The 14557-nt window shown below is 36.2% G+C and overlaps 2 protein-coding genes across 4 annotated transcripts in view; one reads left to right on the top strand and one right to left on the bottom strand.

Annotated features, from left to right (window-relative positions):
• Positions 1-14557, top strand: part of DCDC1 (doublecortin domain containing 1) — a 315249-nt gene that overhangs the window by 41915 nt on the left and 258777 nt on the right. For 2 of the 3 annotated variants that reach the window (XM_070762118.1, XM_070762110.1), the window contains exons 6-7: positions 4884-5089; positions 9012-9105. In XM_070762118.1, the coding sequence (XP_070618219.1) occupies positions 4884-5089; positions 9012-9105 (300 nt within the window). Of the gene's footprint in view, positions 1-4883; positions 5090-9011; positions 9106-14557 lie in introns of those variants that run through there. The other variant, XM_070762129.1, reaches the window with a different exon arrangement.
• The window catches only part of DNAJC24 (DnaJ heat shock protein family (Hsp40) member C24), a 197183-nt gene that overhangs the window by 87331 nt on the left and 95295 nt on the right, over positions 1-14557 (bottom strand). The gene's annotated exons all lie outside the window — the stretch shown is intronic.

Here is a 14557-nt window from a genome sequence, read left to right as displayed (position 1 = left end):
CCTCACGGAAATACCATGACCTGAACAAACTGGTTTATCATGTCTTATTATGAGCATATATGACAAAAACTATAAAACTCTCAGCTGCTTTAAGTAGCTTCTCTTTCTACAATCACTACTGAGGTACTTTGTATACTTAGAGAGTTTATATCTTATCTCAAGCAGTGTGGAAATCAGTCTCAGTCAGCTAAATCAGAATATATCTTTAGCAGAAAAGCTTTCCTCTGTGCAACATAAGCATCCCTCTTGTTTCTGTCTTCCTTCCTCTTGAAAGTAACAAAGGGCACTTGTTTGTCTTGGATTACAAGAGATGGGATGTTTTTATTCAGGTGTCTGTGTGTGAGATGATGTTTGTCTGACTGCAAATAACATTGTGGAACTACTTAATTATGTAGCTTCAAACATCATGATTATATCCTATATTATAAGAAACTCTGCTTATTATTAGTTACAATTATAATTGATTTTCTTAAACTAGGAGAGGAAGCATTGTCCTGAATTTATATTTTTGAAATTGATGGAATTCAGAATTTATGCTTGCTATTGTCCAGTCTAGTGAATGGCAATAAATGTTCATCTCATTCATGTTGGTGAGGATGTAGGAAGTTTAAATGTTATTTGCATTTTTCATTTTTGAAATGTTCATTGAAAACTGAATATCTAATTTTAAAAAATGATATCTTGGTTAAATATATTTTTAAAATGTTTTTTTACACTTATATCATAAGTTATGCTAGTTTATGCACCTATGAAAATAATAGGTGTCCTTTTGATTCCTTACTATATGTGTTAATTTTAAATTATGCAGGACATTTAATAATATGTGCTCCTTCTATTCTTTTTCCATTTCCTACCATCTCCCTGCTAGCAGCATCTAGTAGTTAACAAGCAAGATACTGGCAATGTGAGAGTTTTTCCATGGTCATAATCTTTCCCAGGATTTTTGAGCTTTTTTTAAAAAAAGAGCCACTGATGTTGTTCCATGTCATTGGATAAGAATATTAACGTATTTTTTGGAGTATAAGACACATTTTAGTTTTGGGGGAGGAAAATAGGATAAAAAATCTGCCTACCTACCAGATATTCATCTGGATAGCATCCTTAGTCTGGTCACCTTCAGCACATTATTTTATCCCATGGTTAAGGTTTAAAAAAACTTCATTTGGAGAGAGTAACAATGAAAGAGCTTGCAAGCTGATAATAGCTGGGAACATCGTTAGCATCTGGTTAGGACTGAAAAGAAATATTCTGAGCAAGTAGAGCAACAAAAAAAGTTTGCAAAGACTTAGGGCTTGGAAAATATTTTTTGCAAAGAGTAACAATGAAAGAGTCTACCAGGTAAGAGCTGGGAAGGTCATTAGCACCTAGTTAGGGTTGGAAAAAAAGCTTTGAAAAAAGCTACATTCAGAGTATAGGGTGGAAAAAGGTGCGTCTTATACTCCAAAAATTTAGGGTATTTTCATAGTAATTTATATAGGTGGCAAAATTATTTTCAGATTTCTTAGTGTAACTGTTTACATATATTTTTCTATTTCTGCTTCTTTGATATATTTAAATGGAAAAAAGTGTTTCAAATGATGCCAGTTATTCTATTTTGAAATTGACTCCTGGCTCATTGTTGCCCCATTGTGATTATCTCAGTTTGAAGGAAATGTATGACAAGTTGCTATTAGAATTTTTTCCTCAACAACAAAAATGGAGTTGTGTGGAATTTGGGCCATTGTTAACACTTCTGTCATACTACTGCAATTGCTCTTCTCTTTCTCATTGTTCTTTTATATGTTTTGTCACTTATTTATCTGCACATCAGTCAAAGTTTTCTGGCAATTAAGCTTTCAGATTTGCTTATTAGTCTAATTTTCTCCTTGATCTTTTGCTAAATACCATGGTTGCTTCATTTGCTACTATTATGGTATAATATTTGAAACCGTTTCTTTAGGATTTCAAAAGTTCAACATGATTTTTTTATACTTTTTGTTCCCAATATTTTCATTCTCACAACACTGCAAAAATACATTAAAATATTGTTACAATTAACTGATAGCATTTACTTAATAACATTCCTTCTAGATAAATAAAGGAGACAGATTATTTTATACTGTCAGTTTTATTTTACAAACCTAAAATTTTAATGGAAAAAAAAATCCAAATAATTTTTAGTAAATTGCTGAACTTCTAAATATTTGAGAATATTGTACAGAAATGTCATAGGCCAGTATCTTCTTCAGTTTTAACATTTTGATTTTAATTTAATTGCTATTCATACTAAAAACATATTTTCCATGTAACTGCTTTTCCAGTGGTTTCCAGTGTATATTGACTGTCATTAACTCTCTCTGTTAATAGTACTACACATTGACATCATAGTTCCCTCTAAGCTGAGCAGTGAGCAATCGCTCACTTAAAAATCATCATCAACTCAGAGTTTTCCAAACCTGCCCAGAAGCCGAGAGGGAAAGAGTGAGAGGGAAGGAGAGAGAGAGGAAGAGAGGAAGAGAGAGAAACAGATAGAAAAAAGAGAGGAAGGAAAAGAGAAAGAAAATCAAAATCTAGTTTGAAACTAGCTCAACTATTTAAGTGGCATTTTGATATTGATAGAGTTGCCCTATTATGAGCTCACTGTTATAGACACACAGTACAATATTTTATTTTGAAATTCTCAAATTTCAACAGGGTGGGTTTTTTATTTGTTTGTTTGTTTGTTTGTTTATTTATTTATTATTTCTGTGCCTCCCAGTCCCGAAGGGACTGCCGCTCAGACACTATACTTCTCCGCCCACCCGGAAAAAAAATTAGAGGGAACACTTATTGACATCCCTCTTCTTTATTGGAAAAGTGGCAGGGACTGGGTTCTATTAGAAAATATTTTTTCAAATAATTGCCTGGAAAGTGTGTGTGTGTGCGTGCGCGCACACACACACACAGAAATTTTACATTTACATAGAAAAATAAAGACATTGTTGAAAGGAAGTGAATAGGTAGGAGACAAATGAATATTTTTGAAAATTAATGGTTGCTGAGGAAAGGTTACTACTTTTTAAAAAAGTAGTAACCATTATTGATTCCAACATTGATTGGAATTAGCCCCAGAAAGAGAAGTGCCACCCATCCCCCTTTCCTGTAGTTAGCCTAGAACAGAGGTAGGCAAAGTTGACTCTTCTATGACTTGTGGACTTCAACTCCCAGAATTCTTGAGTCGATAATGCTAACTCAGGAATTCTGGGAGTTAAAGTCCACATGTCATTTAAGAGCCAATTTTACCTACCCCTGGCCTAGAAGGATACCATGATCAGTGATATTGAATGTCGCTGAGAAGTCAAGAAGAGCCTAGATGGATGCACTAACTCCATCCCACTCTCGCCACAGGACTAACTAACTAACTAACTAACTAACTAACTAACTAACTAACTAATCAAGGAGAGACACAACCTAGAACTAAGGAGAGATTTTTTGACAATCAGTGGAGCAATGTACTCCAGTACTAGAAGTTTTTAAGAGACTAGACTACTGTTTGCCTAAAATGTTGTAGAAGACCTCCAAAGTCTTTTCCAAATTAGTTATTCTGTTATTCTTTACTAAAGGTTTACAATCTTTGCAATGTAACATTTTAGCTGTAAATAATTTCACACTGTAAACTTAATTTGAAAACCAACTTCTATATAAGAGATGGAGTACACTGGATTTTAACAACAAATGTTATTAAGAAAATGGGATATTCAAGTTAACTTTTCTAAAACTGCCTTTATTTTTCTGATTTGAATAGAACTCTTGTTATACAGGTATTATTTTTTAAAAAGTAAAAGTGATCTGTATTTATCAGGATAAATAAAGTTGTTGTACTTACTACATGTAATTTGCAAACAGAAATTTCCTTAAATATTGTATCTATACAATGCATCACTTAAAATTAATCTCCAATTTTGTAATGCAAAAATCATCATATTTCCTATGTTTTTGGCTACCTTGTAGGAAGTGGGTGCTGTCATTAACACTTAATGTAGTGCTTTATTTAGTACTTAAATAAAATATAATACTATTAAGTTGTTATATAGTTTTGAGTACTTTTCTTCTTGAATCTAATGAAGGTAAGTCCAGGGATGAGTTCTACTAACCTTCCCCCTCGGTACATTTTGCACTTTAGAGCTTTAGTAGGATTGACTTACTGAAGGATTATTCTGGGCAGAAAGGCATTAGATAAACTATATAAGGAAATTATAAACACAGATCTTTAATCAAAGTCCCCACTTTGTCTAGAAATAAATATTTTTACATGGTAACTAATATTTAATTTCTATCTTCCTAACATTGCAAAAAAATAGATTGATAGCCAAGGTTAGCAGATAAAAATTATCAATTATCAAATTACCCATTCAAATTTGAGTTTTTCTACTAAGATATTATGCATGGGGTCATTATTTTAGGAGAAGAATTAGGAAACCAGCTGTTAAATGGATCATTTGTCTGAGACTTTATGAGCAGTATAAATCTAGGCAAATGTAGATCAAGGCTGAGAAACTAGTATCTTTGATTTTATGAAGCAAAGGTGAAGAAAAGTGTTCTGCAGATGAGAAGTAAAATGTTGCTTTCTATCAGCTACAGAGGCATGCTAAGGTGAATTTTAATTATGACTAAATTGTGGTATTACTCTTTCCTACCCTGAACATCTGTTCCCTTCAGGAATGATGATTTATGCAGGCTATCAATAGAGACAGCTTGCTACAGCTTATGTCACAGTTTGCGGAAAGATGGGGTCGTATTTCCAAAAATATCAGCTTTTATGTGGATAGCAGCCAGTGTGTTATTAAGGTAGTAGGCAAAAGGGAGCATGAAATGTTCGCTTTTAATTCTGAAACTAAATATTTACTTTACTTCTTTTCTTCTAGACCATCTGTTGTTAATGAAGAATGCAACTTGGACACTGAATGGTCTCATTTTTCCTAGAGATGTCAAAAGAAGAAAAGCTGACCCTGTACTTTCCAAACGTATGAAGAAACTTATAGAAAAACCTATGATCAGACTTTTGGTGTTTAAGAACTGCATGGGACAGGATGGTTATGAAATAGCAGCATCTCCAAACCAAATTGAAAAGGTATATTGAGATGTGGCATGGCAAAATCCAAGTACTGTATATGAAGAAAGATTTCACATTTGTTTTATTATTTGTAATTGGTCCATTTAGATATATGATTAGAGTAGAGATAATTCAGCTGTGGAGGTTACAACAAAATTGTAGGTACATCTCCCATAGATAATTGAATTGATTCCATTATGCATTTTGTTTGGATGCTGTATGCCAAACCAAAACCCAATCTTTTGCATTTAGATTTGGGATAGAGACTCAGGCTCATGTAATTCCATTAATATTTGTACGTTGAGAACTTGAATTGATCTACTGACATTTTTGTAGGCATTTTAGTTTGCTTTATAATTCATGTTTACATTTTGGAAGATGAAAAAGAAAAGAAATCTAAAGAAGTTAAGCATTACAGAATTGGACATGAAAAGAAAGATACAAAGATGGTTAATTAATGGTGCTTGGAGCAAGAAAATTTAAAATATGAGATGCCTGAATACTTCTTTGCCTCAGATATATCTAATTCCTCTATTTCCAGCTTTTTGGTTTGCCTGCAAGTTTATGGTCTGGTCATGTGTTTATGGTTTGCTTTGTGTGCATGACAGAGGGGGATGCAGCAGATGGGGGTGCTGCTGTGGTTTGGCGTCTGGGTGGTGGTTGTATTTGGTCTGTAGGGTGGGTGTGGGTTTGGGTCTGCACAGCACACCCCCAACTGCTGCACTCCCCTCTGACATGCATATGCCAAACCAAAACCCAGGATGTTACACCACAGACACACATTACAAACCAGCTGAGTAGTCTGCAGGCTCCAACTACTGAGTATACCATCCCCAATCCACAAACATCAACTAATCAGCATACATCAATTACATCAATGACCCCAGCTGTTACCCCAGGAAGTTTCAACACAGCTTGCAGCTGCTGAGCCAGCACTCCATACCCACCCACAAGTATTTATAGAGGGAAGGCAGCTCAGGTCACCCTAGCACAAGGCCAAAAGCATGAGCCTGAAGATGATGAGTGGGACCTTGTCGAAACGTTGCCAAGAATCTCTGAAACTTACATGGGAAGAAACCTGAATATGCCAAGACCTTCATACCTGTACCTGTGAAAATCTATGAAAACACACACACACACACACACACACAATATAATATATATATATTTCATGCTGAGAAGTGTTTCCAATAATTTCATATAAAACATCAAACTTATTGAAATGATAAATTAGAATTTTAGAATTTGAGGTAGCTAAGATTGGGTAATGTCTGTATTTTGCAAAACCCTTCTAGATATGTTCTAGTTTTGTTTTCTTCTCAGCTTTTTGTTGTTTCTTTTGAATGGTGTGTAAATATGGTTTATTTCAATGTGTCTATTGATGGTTGATTTGTCTGAATGTCAAGCTTCCAGGAATTCCTTAGTATTTTGGATTTTGCTTTGTGTAAGATGCCATGTGAAATTGTGATTGATTTTGTCCATGTGTTATGAGATTAAAAAGTTTTCATAGTTTTTTTCTGATGGCTGGTTGGTGTTCAAAGATTTCTTCTGCTACTTGTCAGCCTACATTGGATAGGCTGTCTGCTTTCTTTTTGTGGTGTTCTGGGTTGTTGTAGTGTGTTTCAGTTCATATGAATAATATTCTTATATAGCTCCTGCTGTAGAAGGTTGGGTTGTTACCTTGGTAATGGAGCACTGATAATGGAGTTTTGCTAGCTTTTTTGATAAATTTTTGTTTCTAATTTGCCATCTGGTAAGGCAGTGTGTTGATATTTTCTTCTTCACCTGTGAATTGTATTTATTTAAACTGCTTGATTGTTTCATGTGTCTTGTCTACTTGTTCCTTACTTTAAAAGGGTCTTTGTCCACATACTAGATTTATACTTTGGGTTGTAAGTGTTGGTGTCCTATAATTTCTAGGTGCTGCATTATGGTTTGTGCTATGAATTAATTCTGTTTCTGTGTTCCTCTGGCCTGTGGTATAATTGTCTGTATTACATCCAAATAAACTTTACTGCCCTATTTTCCTACATAAAATCCAAATGATTACCCATGGGATTACGATTCTTATGATCCCTAGCAGAGGCCTTAAGGTACTAATACCTTAGAAATTATCCGGCAGAAAATAATGCCCTAATCAAGGAACTGTCAAGGAAAAAATAACCCCTGCCAACACTGGCAGGACAAGCCAGTAAATAAAAAGGAACAAATCCCACACTCACCAATGCTAATGTTGTTACCTAGTTGGGCAATGAAATATCTCCAATCAAACAACCAAGCCCAGGGATCACCAAGGTTACCATACTTTAGGCATAAGCTACATATTTTCTCCTCTATTGGAATTTTGTTTCCATTCTGGAAAAAAAATATTTTAACAGCCATAAGTGGTCTTCTTCTTCTTTTTCTTTTTCTTCTTCTTCTTCTTCTTCTTCTTCTTCTTCTTCTTCTTCTTCTTCTTCTTCTTCTTCTTCTTCTTCTTTTTCTTCTTCTTCTTCTTCTTCCTCCTCTTCTTTTCTTCCTCTTCTTCCTCCTCCTCCTCTTCTTCCTCTCCCTCTCCTCCGTTGCTGATTGGCTAGTGAAGTGGTGGGATAAATAAACTGCTGTCAGTGGCTGGCTTGGGTACAGGCAAGCACTTAATTTTTTTTTTCCCAAAAAGGCAAGCGCTTAAAAATGGGCATCAAACACTTCCTTGTATCGCCATTCAATCTGGCCAGCAATGGCCAAGTAGACAGAGTGGTAAGGATGACCAAAGAGGCATTCATGAGAATCAGCTGGTTGAACCCCAATTATAAACCAGAGAAATCAATGGACTCTACAAAATAGCCCGGTCATTGGAAATAAATGACCTTGTTTTTGCACATAATATGCAGGAGATCCCAAATGGGTGAAAGCTAAAATTATCTCAATCAGCAGTCCAAAATTGTACCAAGTAGAACTAGAAGATGGATGAGTATGGAGGCAGCACATAGATTAACTCAATAGAAGGCTGAGGGACTCATGGTTATACCATCCAAACAAGCCACTGCCTTCTGCAACCCAAGAACAACAAGAGGCCTCCTCAACACCTGATTGTGGAACTCCGCACGAAAGACCAGCCCTGCCTACTAGAGACCAAGGAACCCTATGCTCAACACTGGATGAGGCGAGCGGACACCTACCAAGAGCAGCTGGAGTCTAAAGGTGTCATCTGGGACTAGAGGGTGACGACTCAGGAGATGAGGCCTCCATACCAAGCAGTAGGTTCCAGATATTTCCACAGGGCAACAGTGGAGCAGCAGACAGCATGTCTGCCCCTGGGAGTTCTCGAGGACTAATGAATTGCATAGGCCCAGCAGGACTGTACGATGCATCATCTACCTGTGTGATTATGTATTGTATATTAATATGCATTATGACTTCCCACAAACTAAAAGGGGAGGGGTGTTACATATGGCCGTACACAGCTCAGATTTGCATAGCTGCTGCTGATTGGCTAATCAAGCTGTGGGAGAAATAAACTGCTGTCAGTGGACGGCTTGGGTATAAGCAAGCCCTTAAAAATGGCTTCCCTGCTGCCAGCTGGCATTATGTATTGCAATCCCATAAAGGTGCTGAACTGTTTCTACATCTCGTCTCTTCATTCCCACGCCATCTAACAAATAATATAAATTGGAATATTGGGAGTCAGCTTTCCTTATTTCATTGCTAGATATTTTAGAAATTCTAGCTTATTTATCATTGTATTCTATTATTCAGGCAATCAGCTTTTTGCACTGTTATAAATGAATATAACTGTATTATTTATAATAATATTAAAAATGGATTGGAAGAATATTGTGAATCTTCAGACTTACTGAAAATGATCCTTAATGGCTGAGATACCATTAACAGATAAATATATTTATATTTCATTCTAAAAAAAAATAAATATTAATGATTCTGGTTTTGATTTTGTTTTAAGTTTTTAGACATCTGTACCACACGACTGAACCTTATTTCACCAGCAAAGTATATATACAATATGCATGGCGAAAAAATGGAAGATCTCCTAAATGGTAAGAATTGCACTACTTGTTAATATAAAATAACAAACAACAGCAGCAGTAGTATGTATGAAATGAAGCAATCAGTTCATGCATGCGTAAATGTTTGAATGCTAAACATAAAAAAGTCTTTCAGCTTTATTAGTGGGCAGTGTAGCCTATGATTTCAATAGTAAACTGAAATTTTCATGTCAATCGAATTGTATTATTTACTCAATGACCAGTCAGTTTTCAAAAGTTTTCCTATAAAATCTCTTGTACAATGGGAATTTAATTCATTGCTACTTCTAATTTTCATCTGAATAAATACTACTTTCTTCACTATTCCTAATTGGAGTAGCATCATTATAGAGTACCTTTTAGTTTTTTATTTCTATGTGTATGTATGTGTATATTTAAATTATTTGGCTGTACACAGATAAGGACAACTTGTATAGTAACTGTATTTGGTTGAAAGAAGAAGAAGAAAATCCTCAAAAGGTCTAGATTAGGTTGTCCTGTGGCCCGTGGGCCTGATGCATCACATGCTGGTCATGCCTACCCCCATTTTAGCGAGGGAGAAAAAAGTCACAATACATCCCATGATGACAATGTAACACTGCAAGTTGGACACCCCTGATCTAGATCATTGCAGAAAAATTAAAAGCACAAAAATTAGTGTATTACTGCATTTCTCATAAAAGTTAATTTTGCAATGGTATCAATATTATAGAGTTAATATTGGCTGCCGATCGGTTTCCGGTCACAATTCAAAGTGTTGGTAATGACCTTTAAAGCCCTACATGGCATTGGGCCAGAATACATACGGAACCGCCTTCTACCGCACGAATCCCAGCGGCCGATAAGGTCCCACAGAGTTGGCCTTCTCCGGGTCCCATCGACCAAACAATATCGTTTGGTGGGCCCCAGGGGAAGAGCCCTCTCTGTGGTGGCCCCGGCCCTCTGGAATCAACTCCCCCCAAAGATTAGAACAGCCCCCACCCTCCTTGTCTTTCGCAAATTACTCAAGACCCACCTTTGTCGCCAGGTATGGGGGAGTTAGGATATTCCTTCCCCTAGGCCATTACAAGTTATGTATGGTATGTTTGTGTGTATGTTTGGTTTTTTATAATAAGGGTTTTTAGTTGTTTTATTAAATTGGATTGTTACATGTTGTTTTTTTATCATTGTTGTTAGCCGCCCTGAGTCTGCGGAGAGGGGCGGTATACAAATCCAATTAATAATAATAATAATAATAATAATAATAATAATAATAATAATAATAATAATAATAATAATAATAATTCCTATATTGTGTTTTACATAAATCCAACTGAATCAGTTAGTGATTTGCCAAATAAATATCTCATGTTGAAGATCTCTCTCTCTCTCTCTCTCTCTCTCTCTCTCTCTCTCTCTCTCTCTCTCTCTCTCTCTGTGTGTGTGTGTAAGAGAGGTATTCTATACTGGTACTACAGATACTAAAAGGCACAATATAAGGATGCTACTCCAATTAGGAATAGTGAAAAAGTAGTTTTTCCAAGCACAAAGTGTAGCTAGACTCATAAAACAGATGATTTTCATGTTTTATTAAGTGGACTAATAAACAGTTAACAAAAGTGTGTCAGCAAAGTTTAGTAGGATTATTTAATACAAACATTTTAACAAATATCCTCTAAGAGAACTGAGAGAATTTAACTATTATAAGAATTGATGAAGAGAATTACTATTGTTGATTTTTAAAAACCTAAGTGAAAATGAATAAATGTCACTTTGCAATTGCCATCTACAATGCTTCTAGCATGATTGTTCTTACCTGACAAAAAAGACAACATGTGACATGCTCATAGCAACATTTGAAGAAACAGTTTCAAGAATTGGAGCAGTAATTGGATACATTTCAATTAATGAGAGAAGATACTGTACGTGTTAGATCAAAGGATTAGAACAGGAAACTGACAGAGAAGAAACTGATCTTCTTCAAGAAGAAAATCAAAGATATAAGCTCAATGGATGATAGTGGCAAGTAAAATAAGGAGTAGAAGTTATTCTGTGTCATGGGAATTTGGATACAGTTCTTAGGCCTTTGCAGGAAAAGAAAAAAGAAAAGAGAGTAAAGAGGCATTTGAGGACAAACAGGAGACAGGAAATTGAACCTCTGTACAATGCTGAAGATGTGATGAATATTAAAAGACAATTAAATATTGTCTTAATATTAAAAGACAATTATTAAAAAGTGAAAAATATTATCGTATACTTTAATTCAGTACACACGGGTTGCTTCTCACATGTTGCATGTTCTAGAGTTGGCAAACCAGACTGAACCACAGCAATGCATGGCTGGGTACAGCTAGTATTAAATAAAATAACAATATGCTAACTTGTTTATTTTCAAACACTTTATAGCCTCTTTATACGGTCATCAAATTATGTTTCAATATTTTGCTGCTCACACTGCTTGATCATTAAGTCTTTGATTTCCCAAATCTCTGTGCTGCCAATACTCTAGCCCAGTGATGGTGAATCTTTTTTGTTTTGCTTGTCAAAAGGGGGTATGTGGGTGTGTTAGCATGTGTGCACATGCCCACACCCATTCCTGCCACTCCCACGCATGCACACACACCTGCACTGCCCCTGCACATGTGCACAGGCATCACTGAAGCTTGGGACAGTGAAAAAAATGGCCAAATAGGCAAACCGGAAGTTTGGAAAAACAGACTTCCAGTTTGCCCATTGTGCTGTTGTTTGCACTCCGGAGAGTTCAGGGAAGCTTCCTGAAGCCCTGGAGTATGAAAAACAGCAGGATGGGCAAACCAGAAGTGTGTTTTACAAACTTTTGGTTTGTCGGTTGGACTGTTTTTCAAGAAGCTTTCCTGAAGTGTCTGGAGGGTGAAACGGCCTTCCCAAAAGCCTAAAATCAGCTGGCCAGTACGTGCATGAGTGGTGGAGCTGACATAGGACACCATCTTGCGAGCCCTCCAATATGGCTCCATGGGCCACCTGTAGCATGCGTACAATAGGTTCGCGGCTCTAGCCAATACCCTATCATAGGCATAAGTGAAGAATTCACTAGAAGAATATTAAATTCTTACAAGAATTACAAGACATTCTTAGAAAATCTATTGCAAGAGAGAATCCTTCTTTCTCTCCAAATAAATGAAAACTGAATTTCTTAATTGACTATAAAATGTGAATTGATTGCTGAGAAAGGGATAATTGAACAGTAAGAGAAATACGAGGGTCACCCAGAAAGTAATACACCACATTTTTTTCTCAGCCTACAGTAATGGTACAAATGTGAAACTTTAGATATACATTATTTGAATTATCAGGAGTGCGTGTGTAAATTTTGCATTTCTTCAGAGAGATAGTTTAGCTGCAGCAGTGTTTCAAAATGGCGTCTGTAAGTGATGTACATTACAAGCAGCGTGTCATCACTGAATTTCTCACTGCAGAGAAAGAAACTATTGGGAACATTCACAAACGTTTGTGTACAGTTTATGGAGAATTTGCAGTCAACAGAAGTACGGTTAGTCACTGGGCACAGAGGGTGAGGTCATTAGAAGACGATTAGGCAGAACTCCAAGATTTGCAGCAGTCAGGGCATCCAGCCATGGCTGTCACACCTGAGAAGACGCAGCTTGGTGATGTGCTCATTCACGAGGACCGACGCATAATGACTCAGCAGTTGGCGCTGAAGCTGTCAATCAGCAAAGGAAGCATGGATGCAATCATCCATGCTCTTGTTTACCCAAAAGTGTGTGCACAATGGGTTCTGCGCTGTCTTACGATGGACCACAAATCTCTGAGAAAAAACATTTCTTCTGAGCTGCTGAAACTTTTTGAAGCTGAAGGAGAAACATTCTTGTCCAGGATTGTGACAGGTGATGAAATCTGTGCTGACCATTTTGAGTCCAAAACAAAATGACAGTCGATTGAATGGTGTCATCCTCAATCTCCACAGAAGAAAAAATTCAAAGCAACTGGTAAGGTCATGTTCACTGTATTTTGGGACTGTGGGGTGTTATATTCATTGCTGTGATGCCAAGAGGCAGCACCATTAATTCTGAAGCTTATATAAAGACATTAACCAAGCCGCTTCCAATGACTTCTGCACCATAACAACCCAGGTGAATGTTTGATTCAACATGATAATGCTCGGCCTCACACAAGTTTGAGGACTTTGGAACACATCCCTAAACAGAGTTGGACAGTATTACCCCATCCACCCAACAGCCCTGACCTAGCTCCCTCAGACTTCCACTTGTTTGGGCCATTAAATGATGCCATGCGTGGAAGACATTTTGAGGATGATGAAGAGATGATTCACACAGTGCAGAAATGGTTTCGTGATAAGAACAAGGAGTGGTACCGATAGGGCATACATGCCGTTGTGTCTTGCTGGAGGAAGGCCATAGAATGGAACAGAGATCACATGGAAAAATAGGGAGTGTAGAAGAAACATCATTCTTTCTTGTGTGTAAGTTTCATTGTGTTCAATAAATAATTGTTGAAGAAAAAAATGTGGTGCATTACTTTCTGGGCGACCCTCATAGAATGAATGACCCATCATTACTTCACTTTTTAAAATTCTACCCTCTATCTGCAGCTGTGCATTTATGGTTATTACTTTTGTATTGTGTTTCTTCAGTTATATACAGCAAAATAGGAGGCCCTTGTTGGCAAAGTTCTTTCCAGTTTGATACATGCAATATTCTTTTGCTATATATTTTCCTATATATATGTCACGCATGTATGCCAAGCTACTTAAGAAATGTTATGTGTCCTAGTGGTTATGAATTATTACTCTTACTCTTCTAGCTTTCTAACTTGGTTCTCAAGTGTGACCCCCCCAAACTCAGGAAACAATTGAGTATATATATTGAACACTATTAGAGTACTACTTGTTGGAGCAATATGCTGACTTTGTAAACAGTATGCAAGTCTAAATGCTATTGCTATTAATGTGGGATTTTATTTTTAAGCAAGTTCAAATAAAATTGGGGTATTTTTTAAAAAAATCTCATAAGTACATAGATATTTAGAAATTTGGATGAGGAATGCAACATAATTTCCTTACTTTAAAGAAAGTAACTTTTAATATAGTAACTTTAAAATAAAAGGTAGTTATCCCCAGGTCAAGGTCAGCTCCTGATGATTGCATTCAACACTTTATTGGGAGCATAAAAAAGTTGGTTGGCCACTGCTTTTTCCAGAATAGATTTCTGTAGCTAAAATAATCTGAATTCACACCCATATATTGTATTATCTAAAGCTTAATATGTCTTCCATTATAACTTATGTTCTGACTTAAAATTTGATTCAGTTTATTCTCTTAGATTAATTTACCAAGGCATCCAGATGAGAAGCTAAGTAGTATTTTTCATTCACACTCCCATTTAACAAAGTCTAATTATGGTAGTTATTGTTATAAAGTAGATATAATACTTTCTAAAGCAAATAATATAATTTGTAAATTAGTAAA

Source organism: Erythrolamprus reginae, chromosome 1, assembly GCF_031021105.1.
Source record: "Erythrolamprus reginae isolate rEryReg1 chromosome 1, rEryReg1.hap1, whole genome shotgun sequence".
Taxonomy (NCBI): domain Eukaryota; kingdom Metazoa; phylum Chordata; class Lepidosauria; order Squamata; family Dipsadidae; genus Erythrolamprus; species Erythrolamprus reginae.
This window is presented reverse-complemented; position numbering and strand designations above follow the sequence as displayed.